The sequence below is a fragment of the Paroedura picta genome, chromosome 10 (genome assembly GCF_049243985.1).
Source record: "Paroedura picta isolate Pp20150507F chromosome 10, Ppicta_v3.0, whole genome shotgun sequence".
NCBI lineage: Eukaryota > Metazoa > Chordata > Lepidosauria > Squamata > Gekkonidae > Paroedura > Paroedura picta.
In genome coordinates, this window is record NC_135378.1 from 78,289,646 (window position 1) to 78,301,989 (window position 12,344).

Consider the following 12,344-nt stretch of genomic DNA (forward strand, 5'->3'; position numbering starts at 1 on the left):
CCTCCAGATGTTTGGCAGTCTTCTGAAGTGAAGGAGTGGAGATGCTGAGCTTTAGATCCCAGAAGCACCTTATGCTTGGTATGTGGAAAGTAGCTATGCGTAGCCAAGCTCTGCCCATTGAGAATCCTGCCAATTCCCCTGGAGACAGACGTAAAGCTGGCAAGGATTGTAGGCAAACATCCAAACAAAGAAGACCTGCCGACAGCTTTTCTCCCTCTGTTGTTTATCTTTGCTAGGGGGAGTAGATTGGCCACCCGGTAGTGAAGCTGGAGAAAATCCCATGGGAGGCAAAAAATAAGAAAGAACGTAGATTATACCTATTCTGACCCAAAAGTCTTTACAAAAACAACAGTAAAAGTGCATTCAGGCCAATGAAACCTTTGAACAGCTACTGGTTAAAGCTATTTTCTGGAAATATGAGTCCTTTCGTCAGAAAACATTTCATCACGCCAATAGAGATGAACAAGAGATTGAGCTCTTCCCTCTATTGTTTATTTTTGCTAGGCAGCTGATTCCCCCCCCCCCCAGGAGATGGGAGGAGGAGCAACAGCAAGGAAAACTATCCACAGTGTGCACAGATAAACAACCGAGGGAGAAAGCCGGCTGGTGCTTTCTGTTTTCCTGTGTCTTTCTCTACAGCCAGTCTCAGATTTCACTTAGGGAGGGATTCAGAATTCCCAACAGGCAGTAGTTTACTACACAGGCGTAATTCGTAACCAGACTGGAGCTCCGTGGTTATTCACAACTTCTCTACTGCCTGTATTAAATATATATCTTTTCTATGAGTTCTTTTCATAATACTGTTAAGAGTGCCCGCTAGAGTCCAGGTTGTTTGAAAATAAATAGCAACTTATGTCTTTGTCATCGTACTTAAAAAAAAATGCTTTTTTAAATGAGATGGGCAGGAAAAATTGTGAGCACCCTAAGGCAGGGGTAGTCAAACTGCGGCCCTCCAGATATCCATGGACTACAATTCCCATGAGCCCCTGCCAGCAAATGCTGGCAGGGGGCTCATGGAAATTGTAGTCCATGGACATCTGGAGGGCCGCAGTTTGACTACCCCTGCCCTAAGGTATCTTTTGATTAAAGGAATCTGTCTAAGCCAGTTTCTTATGTATAACTAGTAGGTAGGGTTGTGCACAGTGGCATCCGAATCAGCCGTTCCAGGCCGACGTAGCCAGCACCATGCCACAGAGGGGAGGGGAGGCGTGGGCACTGGTGCGTAACTCGGCATGCACACGCAGGCCTGCATGTGTACACTGAGTTACACAACGGCGCCCGTGCCTCCCCTCCCCCCCCACCGTGGCACGGCACTGGCTAGGTCAGCCTGGAACAGTTGATTCAGATGCCGCTGCGCACAACCCTATTGGTAGGGTTGCCAGTCTACAGGAGGTAACTGGCTATCTCCTGCTGTTGCAACTGATCTCCAGGTGACCGAGATTGGATTGCTTAGGGAAAATGGTTGATTTGGATGTTGGACTCTATGGTATTATGGCCCAGACCCCACCCTCCTCAGGGTCTACCTGCAAAATCTCCAGATATTTCCCAACCCAGAGCTGGGGAAACACGAGGAGGATGCTTCCGTGGCCTTGGACAAGGATTCTGTCTGAATTGCTGTTCAGGATCCTTGTTACTTTGGAAGAGCCAGTGGCCATGTTATCCTAGAAGGTTTGTTCATTAAGTTGCTCTGAAGTATTGAGAAAATTACATATGAATTTTGGAATAGTTATCAGGATAAGAGGGACAAGCCACTGAAGAAAAGCTTAGGCTTTGAAAATTGGGGGTGATTATCTAGATGCCCTTCTGGCTTGACCTATAGGTATTCTGAACAAGAAATTAGAACATTCAATTATTTAATATCTGGAACGCCGATTTGGTCAGTTTCTTTTTGGTTTGGACTTTGGAATGTCTGCCTAAATATTAATGGGGGCTTTAAAAATGGTTTACAGGTATTTGGAAATGCTCCTCCAAGCACGATGATAGAAAAGTTTTCAGATCTCCTCCAGTTTACAACACAAGTGTCAAGATTAATGGTGACTGAGATTCGGCGGAGGGCCTCTAACAAGTCAACAGGTAAATTGCATGAATTAAAAGTTACTCCTTGGCACTCGGTAGCTTAATATTGACAATAACATTTGAGTATGATTCATAGAGGTTCTGTCACCACCGGTGTTAGCAAAATGTCCACACTAGTCATCAACAAATACTTCAGAAAGCCAGTATTGCAAGCTTACAGGTGCTGGGTTTGAAGAGGGCTGCAATTAAGTCTGAAATGGGGTTACAAGGGTGCCAGCAAACCAGCTTTGTGTCCACCACAAAACAACCTGTCTGTGACACCTGCATGCACCTGAAATCAACTATCTTTGTGGAAGATGTATTTGCAGTTTATTTATTTGGTCAGCTTTCTTTCCAGTGGGAACCTAAAGATTTATAATGCTAAAGACGCCGAACGATAGCACAGGAGACAGTAGATTCTCCAAAGAGATTTTATAGGCATTGTTACATGTTAAGATCTAATTTGGTCATGTGCCAACCAGTTTGATAAGCTTATTATGCTGATGGCAAGTGTACAAATGCAGTTGTGTGAATACAGTTCTATTGTGGGAGAAAAGACTGGGGGAGCACAGTCCTGGAAAGTCCCCCCCTCTCCAAAGGATGGAGGGATAATGGATTGGTCAGTCTTGACTATTCTCCTCTAGTGGCGGGGGGAGGGGGAGGGAGAAAAAGGCAGTGCAGGGCTTGAGAAGGCCAGGCTGTGCCCCCCTTCCTATTAGGCTGGCCCAGCCCTGGTGGTGGTAGAAGAGGCTCATTGGCCCACCAGGAGATGTCCAGGTGCATACGATGGCCAATCCATCCCTAGGTTAGCCTTGCTAGCTGTACAAATTAAATCAACTTTTTATGAGCATTCAAGGTATCTGATGCCTAAACATATGGTTTATTTTTGTGGTGTCTCGAATTTACACTTGGGGTTTCATGCTCACTTATCCACAGGCAATAAGACATGCAAATGGGCTGGTAATAACTTTTTCCTTTTCAAATAAAGCAGTGTGTTAATTTCATACTACTCTAATAAAGTGTAGGCAATGTTGTATATACTGAAACTCATGAAAGTAAATCTCGCATTGAGACATCACAGAGCCAGCTTGCTATTTCATACCTCTGCTCCGCAGTCAAAAGAGATTATCATCATTTAAATAACAAAAGGCGACCATTTATCGTTGGTTTTGAAATGGAATGGCTTATTTTCCTAGCATATGAAGCAGAAACATTTTTTTTTCGTATTTAAATCAGTTGACGATGTGATTGCAACTTATCTTATGTTTGTGCCTTCAGAGTCAAGGTCTTTTTCTAATGAATTGAAGTGACATTTCCTTACTATCTGCTGGCTTTTAGATTACTAATATACACAGGAGAAATATTATGTGAAATGTTATCTGTGGCATTTGAAAAATTTACCAGCTAAGAAATACGAGCATATGGTTTCTTGTATTGAAGTTCAGATTTAATTACTGGAATGGTGCGGAATCCCAATGTTCAATTGCTTTGCTGCACTTTTAAGAGCCTCTTTGGATTACGTCTTTATGTGCACATCTAAAAATGAGAACGATGAATGGGACAAACGCATATGCCATAAGGCATGCAAATTTGAAGCCTGTGATGGACTGTGGCTAAGCTGAGCTTGCCTTGGCATACTGTATAAACTGGTCCATAGATCATTCTGGAGTGGTCTGGTACATTGAGATGGGTATGTTTTGTAGGGGCATTGAGTGCATTGGTATTGCACTTATAATATTGTACTTGCTCCACTTTGACAACATGGTGTAGTGTTTAGACTGTTAGACTAGGACAGTGGTTCTCAACTTTTGGGTTGCCTTGGTGATGGTGGCGGCGGCAGCCTTGGCGACCCCTGAGAAAAGGGTCAATCGACCCCCAGGTTGAGAACCCCTGGACTAGGATCTTGGTGTCCCATGTTCAAATCCCCACTCTGATATGGAAGTGTGCTTTTGGGTCAGTCTCACGCGTACTCACTCATCCTAGCCTAACTTATAGTGTTGTTGTGAGAATAAAATGAAGGAGAGGAGAAAGCTGTAAGCTGCTTTGGGTTCCCCATTGGGGAGAAAAGGCTGCTTAAGAAAAGATGGGGGTATGTGCAATATAAATAACCAGAACAAATAAATACTAGGCTACCATATATACATTTGAGCATCTTGTGTGTTCTTGGTTTTGGATCCCTAATTTTATGGGGGAAAAGACTAAAGTAGCCTTCCCTGTGTGTTTTCTGTTAAGGATTTATATGCACTTTGGAAAAACCACTTATTTATTCAAATGCTCAGTATACTGCAGTGCAAAAAGGAGCAAATAGTATATCTAATGCTCAGTATACTATAGTAATAATAGGAGCTACCTTGTTGTGATGCTTACCTGTTTTGTTTTGTTTTTTAAACATTAGAAGCCGCAAGCCGTGCCATAGTCCAATTCCTGGAGATCAATCAGAGTGAAGAAGCCAGTAGAGGATGGATGTTGCTCACTACAATTAATTTGCTAGCTTCATCTGGACAGGTAAACTCTCTCTCAGAAGTTATATGATATTAAGTGGTGCGAATATCATCAAAGTATGTTGTTATAAAGCAGTTATGGAAGGAGAGTTAAGGGTTATTAAAATGTATTTTTCTTTACTTCCATTTAGTCAGTAATCCAAGCTGACCTGCTTTATTTGCTTCTTCAAGTTTCATATTTTGTTCTGTGCTTCCCTTTGTGTGCATTAAATGCTGTAAAGTCACTTGTAACTTATGGTGAAGCCTATGAATTAATGACCTCCCAAACACACTATTGTTAATAGCCTTGCTCAAGTCCTACAAATTCAGGGCCGTAATTCACTTTGTCTGAATAGGTCCCAATGAAACTTGTTAATAAATTATCTTGGACTTACTTCATCCTTCTATTTGCAATGTGTAGGACAAAGTTTCGTGAAACCCTGGGGTTTCTTGAAGCCCTGGAAGAGTTTCCCGAATGGGTGGGAGCTAATTAATTTTTAAGTTTTTTAAAAAAATTGATAAACATTTATTGGGTGATATGGCCATATATGGTCATGTCGACTCCCCCCCCCTCGCCTCCCAAAATGGCCAATGATGGGCCTGGAGGGGGTGGGAAGGGGAGGAGCCCCAGCCATATGAGAGATGATCAGATGATGGATTAGGACTTCATTGTGCAGAAGAAAGGACAGTTCTGGTGGAGGATAAGCCAAGGAGGGCGATAGGCAAGGGAAAATTCTTAAGATTCTGTGATGTCATGCCAAGTCATAAGTGAACATAGGCTGTTAAACCTAACTGTTGATGGGCAGACCTGCCCTGATCAGCTGTAAGGTTTATATGGCTCAAAGAGCCAAGCCGGACAAAAGTCTGGGAAATATTCGGGGAAGATGTATTCCCCATGCATCAGTTTGGGGGCTGTTAACCAGGCCAAGTTGATGTCGAATTTTGGCACGCGAATCAGTTCGTGCTCATCTAAATTAGAATGTTCTTGTTTCTCTGTAAAGTTCCTTCAGAGTAACAGGTTTCAAAAATGTTCTAATTCTGTGGCTTCGGTATATGAAAGTTAGGTATTCTTCTTCTAACCAGTTCCAGGCCCAATCGCATTAAATATAACATTGAATTCTGTCTCTGCTCTTTCTCTATCCCCCCCCCCATCCTCCCCAGAAAACGGTGGACTGCATGACAACTATGTCGGTGCCTTCCACGCTTGTGAAATGTCTCTATCTGTTTTTCGACCTTCCACATGTGCCTGAGGCGGCTGGAGGAGCCCAGAATGAGCTGCCTCTAGCTGAGAGAAGAGCACTACTGCAGAAAGTATTTGTGCAGGTAACAGTGTGCAACCATGAACGTTGCATTTCCAAATGTCCTTTGCTCCCCAGAGGACTGGGGTTGGGGTTGGGGTTGGGGTTGGGGTAGGGGGAGCTGAAAAAGCACTAGAAGGGCATTGTCTGCAATAGAACTCTTGAAAACAAAAGAGGATGACCTCTACCACAGCAGAAAAACAGAAGCATATTCATCCTTGAGGTACGGTAAAAAAAGATTTAGTACAGAACACAGTGGTGCAAAGATATCAGCAAGTACCGTACTACAGGAACGGACCAGGGCACAATGCAATACATGTGTGATCATGTGGCAGTATATTCAGTCAATGGCCCAGTGGGAAAATATAGCTTAAATGGCAACGCACACATTAGATGTAACAACCAGATGGATGTTGTCAAAATAGACGACGCGTAGCAATCTGGGAACAGATATGTCTGTCTTTCTGTTTTTTTAACTCGTACGTTGGAATAAATTCTTGGCTGAGGAGGGAAGCATCCATTACTACACATTAGGGTTTCTAACTCACCCTTTAATAACCATTTTCAGTTAGTAGAATTCTCAGTGCAGGGATCTGTGTGAGTTTTGTGCTGTGTTAGTTAATGTCGTGGCCTTTTGTTTTCAGATCTTGGTGAAATTGTGCAGCTTTGTGTCGCCGGCAGAAGAGCTTGCTCAGAAGGATGATCTCCAGCTTCTCTTCAGTGCAATAACCTCCTGGTGCCCTCCCTATAACCTGCCTTGGAGAAAAAGCGCAGGGGAAGTACTTATGACCATATCACGTCACGGCCTTAGCATCAATGTAGTCAAATACATTCATGGTTGGTCTTTCTTTCATTAAGCTAGTGGAGTGTTTTTGTGTGGTGACAGCATTTTGTGTGGTGACAGCTATTTGTTTTGTGTTTGTTTGTTTGGGTTACATAATGCATAATACAGATGGAGTTGTATATGCTGGACGTGTAGTGTGTTGGACGGAGGCATGTATTCTAATTCCAGATGTGTCCCATCAAATCTGAAAACGATTACTTGATTTAAGATTTCAGCTATTCATCCTATATTTAGCAACATCCGGTACTTGCCAGTATTGACGGTTGGTCTTCTGCATTTGCTCCTTGATAAAAATCATGTTTGGCCACCTTTGCCTGCCTTTGCCCGTATTACCCTCCCAATAGTAGGGAAGACACGCCCCTAAGCAATTAGAAGGACTGTGCTTCAAAACCAATAAGAATGGAAAGATTAAAAAATAGAAAAATACAAAAGTAGTAGAAGAAGAAGAGTTGGTACTTATATGCCACTTTCTCTACCCAAAGGAGGCTCAAAGAGGCTTACAGTCGCCTTCCCTTCCTCTCCCCACAACAGACACCCTGGGAGGGAGGTGAGGCTGAGAGAAACCTGATATCATTGCTCAGTCAGAACAGTGCCGTGGCGAGCCCAAGGTCACTCAGCTGGCTGCATGTGGGGGAGTGCAGAATCGAACCCTGCCTGCCAGATTAGAAGTCCGCACTCCTAACCACGACACCAAACTGGCTCTCAGTACAGAAGTACAGAAGCGAATCTTATAAAAAGTCAATAGAAATTCCAGTGATCATTCCTTCACAAAGACAATTGAAGAAGATAGGCTATAACTGGAGAAAGGTTGGGCATGGAGGGCTGGATGTGGAGAAATAAGCTATAGGTAGAAATGGCAGGGGGGGGGGTCCTGAGCCAGCAGTGGGCCAGTCAAAACCAGGCTGGTGTTGAGGAAGGCAAAAATGGAATTTCTCATTCCTTTTGGTTGCCCCATAGCCACATCTGAGCTTGGGAGCTAAGCAAGGTCGGTCATGGTTGTGCTTGCCCCCTTCTTGCCTGAAATGCCCCATGGGTGGGCTTGTCATGTGTCAGGCTTGACTTGATGGTCACTTATTTTTCCTTGGTCCCCCCCCACCCCTGACTTGCTTGACCATACCATGCATCAGTTGTCAAGTACCCAACCAAAACGAAACAATTCAGATGGCTCAACCACGAATGCACCTCAAAATTCCAAAATCTTTGGTACCTGAGGCCAGGTTATGACATTGTGATTAAATCTGAAATGTTCTGAAACTTCAACTTAGAATCAGAGGTCACGGGAATAATCTTGGGCAGGTTGCCATCCCTAATGTTTAGATTCCTTGTGGGAATTGGAGAAACTGTAAAAGATTGATGCCCGCCTTGAGCCTAGGGGATAATGCAAAACTCTCTGTTTCTTTTGCCGTAAGTAGCACACTCATGATTAGACTGTGAGCCACCTGAGGGGTATGTTTGTATTGCTGTCAGTAACTCAGACAGCTGTCAAACAACCTTGTATCTGCCTGTTGGTTGGAAGCCAGCTTACTTTTTATCTGGGTTTCAGCTGGAAGTCATAGCGACACAGAAACAGGTTGTTTCTCTCGCCCTTCATTCCAAGCTGGGCAGATACAGTGTTTTTAATCTGTGAATTGCAAAGGAGTCCGGAGAACCAGTTCATTTATCTCCCTGCCCCTCCAGGCTGTACACGCTTGTGAGCTCCTTTTTGGGAAAGGGAGAGAAGAAAAAGCTCATTTCTCTCATTGTTCTGTAGCCCAAGTTCATAGCATGGGGCAGAGGAAGAGCAAGTAAATTGCTGTCTCACCTGGATAAAGTGCTACATCTCCAGAAGTCTGAGAAGCAGCAAACTCTCCGGGATGGGAGATCAGAAGAACCTTACTTCTAACTGGGATGTTTTATGGCCACTGGGCCTGACTCCTGTCCTCCTCTAAAGAAACTTTCTTGAGTACAAAACGGAATTTTGTTAGCCAGGGTGATCTCTCATCAGTTGGGAGTTGGCTTCTGATGGCAACAAGTAGCATGTTGCTGTGAATAGCCAGCTGCTTATCAGTTGGCTGCCTGGTCATTGCCCACAAGTAGATAGAGAGCCAAACTGGCAGGTGTTTGAGAATTCTTAGAGGTACACAGCCTGGGGACAAGGAACTGGACAGTTTTGCTCTAAACTTGTAACACGGAGGAAGACGTTATAGCAGAGAGATGGAAGGGAAAGACACACTTTTTTTTTTTGTAATTCAGCAAGTTTGTAAAATGCCAAGTAGAGCTTTTCCTAAATTTCTGCTAGGCTGAATGTACAGTTGTTTTTCATGTGAATGATTGTGGTTTTCTAACTTCTGCTGACGCTGAAAGCTCCTGAGAGGAGTTCCTGTTTCTCATTTCATCTTAAACGCCTTTGTAGTTCCTTGCGGAGGCAGCTTGGCTAGTTGTTTCTGTTTTACTGCTGCTTTGTCTCTTCAGAACATTGATAGCAGATGGAAGAAAATTAAACCACGGACATGTTATGGGTCTCCAGCATACCCTATATAGTTGCAGGTTAATAGACCATGGGACATTATTTAAAACCAGTGGACTACTTCTGTTCAACGAATCTACTTTTTGTATTTGAAATAAGCCTTAGGAAATATACATTCAGTTCTGCCTAAATACAGAAAAAATAGTGTCTTAATTATTCCCTGATCAAGGATCCAGTTCTTGCAAATAAAACTCCTTCCTCAAATGCAGGCACAACAAATGTCTTTCTAATAAAAGAACTGGAAACAATTAAATGATTGCATTAAATGTTCAGTAAACAAGCTTGCCATTGAACAAACTCAATTTCTTCGGGTTTATTATTTTTACTGCTCTTCAGGAATTTAAACTGTAGATTTATTGGGACTATTTTAGAAATGTTCGTCCCTCTTCCATGCACTCCACAAATGACTGCTGAAGTAGATTAGATAACAAATTTAATTTTTTAAAAATGTGATATTGAGTTCTTGTTTTTTTACACAAACCCAGTTTGCACATTTTATGTCCATTTTGCTTTACTCCGATCAGTTTTCAGTTTCTGGTGTCTGATCAGACTCTTATGTCTTTAGTATAAAGAGAATAATTGTTTTGATTTTAGATTTTTGCCCCTTCTGAGAAGTGGCAAGAGTTGGATGAATGAACATTTTAGAATTCCATCTAACAAATGGAGGAGGAAACTGGGCTGGTTTAGCTGGCTAGCTGGCTGAAATTATGGCTCTGTGTGAAACTCGGAACAAGATAAAAGTTCTCTTTCTGCAGATTTCTTTCAGCTGTAAAAAGTGGAAAGGGTGTGTTTAGGGGGGAGGGTATTTCTGTTGTCCATTTTTGAAAATGGCTTGCCAGGAGGTCTTGTAATAGTCTTGTGACCCAGTAGTGACTAATCCATAGTCATTTTAAATGCAAGCACCTGAGGACATTAAAATGCTCATCCTGTAATGTTATCTTTGCAGAAAAAGAATGCTTGTCAACGTGTATTCAGAACATGCAGCAGTCAGATGACCTTTCACCTTTAGAAATAGTTGAGATGTTTGCTGGCCTTTCTTGCTTCCTCAAAGATTCCAGCGATGTCTCTCAAACGCTGCTGGATGATTTTAGGATATGGCAAGGATATAACTTCCTCTTTGATCTCTTACTCAGGTATGCAAACAAAGTTTGTCAAAGTAACATTCTTGTGTGATCACCTTGTTTTCCTTTTCCCAGCAGGGTCTGTCTGTTCCACACGTGGGCATGTATAATTTACTGGAGATACAGAGGGAAAATTGAATGTACTCAGTTCTTATATGCTATGAAGGAAAGAGAATATTCCACAAAGGAAAATGGCATAGCGCTCAGTCAGGGATGCCAGCTCCAGGTTGGGAAACACCCAGGGGCGGCCGAACTGTGGCTCTCCAGACGTCCATGGACTAAAATTCCCATGAGCCCCTGTCAGCAAGAACCTGCTGGACAACTGGAGGACCACAGTTTGGCCAACCCTGAGAGATTTTGGTGGTGGAGCTTGAAGAGGGCGGGATTTGAGGAGAGGAGAGACATCAATGGAGTATAATACCATAGAGTCCACTTTCCAGAACAGCTATTTTTCCCAGGTGAATTGATCTCTATCATAAGGTGACCAGATTTCAACATTGGTAAAGTGGGACACCATTGACCGGGGGGGGGGGGGGTTCTTGATTAAAATTTGGTCTATATGGAGCAACAAAAAGTTTCATAGAACGCAAAAATAGTATTGTATTTTTTTTTTTAATTTCAACATAAGTACAATTTGCCAAGTGCCCCCAGATGTCCCTCCAAAAGTGGGACAATCTGGTCACCTTACTCTATCGCCTGGAGATCAGTTGTAATAGCAGGAGAGCTCTATCTACCACCACCTACCTGGAGGTTGCCAACCTGAGGCCTCGGAGCAGAGGCTGGTGATGGCAAACCATCTTTTGTCTTGAAAACCATACCGCGTTGCCCTAAGTTTGCTGGGACTTCATGGGAAAAGGAGGAAAAATGCTTATCAGATATCCACAGTGACACAGTGCCCCTTCCCATTCCAGTCCACAGTGTCTTTTATGAGGCATCTGCCTCCAGCAAGGCTGTTATCAGGGCAAGTCTGCTGACTAATGGCCTGGGAGGCTGAACGGTTCCAAAGAGTTCAGCAGGCACGTGGCTTCATTCTTGACATTTCTCAGAAGACTGCCTGTTGTAATCGCCCGGCCACTGGTTTTGTAGTGTGGTCTAGTAGCAGAGCCCACTGAAATGATCCGATTTATTTTTCAAATGCCTCCGACGGTGGCTTCGGGTTGACGTCGGTTTGTTTTCCTGCAGGTTAGAACAAGCAAAAGAAGCCGAATCCAAGGATGCGTTGAAAGATTTGGTGAATCTGATAACCTCTTTAACAACTTATGGGGTCAATGAATTAAAACCAGCCGGTGTTACCACAGGGGCACCTTTCCTGTTGCCTGGATTTGCAGTCCCACAGCCTGCGGGCAAAGGTGAGGTTCACTCTTTTCAGTCCGTTGTTGTTGTTAGGTGCGAAGTCATGTCCGACACATCGTGACCCCATGGACAATGATCCTCCAGGCCTTCCTGTCCTCTACCATTCCCCGGAGTCCATTTAAGTTTGCACCGACTGCTTCAGTGACTCCATCCAGCCACCTCATTCTCTGTCGTCCCCTTCTTCTTTTGCCCTCGATCGCTCCCAGCATTAGGCTCTTCTCCAGGGAGTCCTTCCTTCTCATGAGGTGGCCAAAGTATTTGAGTTTCATCTTCAGGATCTGGCCTTCTAAAGAGCAGTCAGGGCTGATCTCCTCTAGGACTGACCGGTTTGTTCGCCTTGCAGTCCAAGGGACTTGCAAGAGTCTTCTCCAGCACCAGAGTTCAAAAGCCTCAGTTCTTTGACGCTCAGCCTTCCTTATGGTCCAACTTTCACAGCCATACATTGCAACTGAGACTAAATCCATGAGTGTGTTTTCAGTCCTTTCACTGCTGGAAGTTGCGGGTGGAAACAAATTGACTTCCCTTTCTCCCACAATCACTTTGGCTTCTGGAGGGAAGCTGTGGCTGATTCTTTACGGGCAAGATCTTTAAAGACTTTCATGCAGTGTGTAACATCTTTAGGCATTTTACACATAAAACATGATTGTGATAGTACAAGCTGGAGCTCCTGTCTCCAGCACTCATAGG

The 12,344-nt window shown here is 43.6% G+C and overlaps 1 protein-coding gene across 7 annotated transcripts in view; it reads left to right on the forward strand.

Annotated features, from left to right (window-relative positions):
* WDFY3 (WD repeat and FYVE domain containing 3) overlaps positions 1-12,344 on the forward strand; it is a 161,446-nt gene that overhangs the window by 42,907 nt on the left and 106,195 nt on the right. For all 7 annotated transcript variants that reach the window (XM_077300980.1, XM_077300979.1, XM_077300982.1 and 4 more), the window contains 6 exons: positions 1,950-2,073; positions 4,451-4,560; positions 5,697-5,858; positions 6,478-6,670; positions 10,130-10,316; positions 11,487-11,653. In XM_077300980.1, coding sequence (XP_077157095.1) covers positions 1,950-2,073; positions 4,451-4,560; positions 5,697-5,858; positions 6,478-6,670; positions 10,130-10,316; positions 11,487-11,653 — 943 coding nt within the window. The remainder of the gene's footprint in view (positions 1-1,949; positions 2,074-4,450; positions 4,561-5,696; positions 5,859-6,477; positions 6,671-10,129; positions 10,317-11,486; positions 11,654-12,344) is intronic.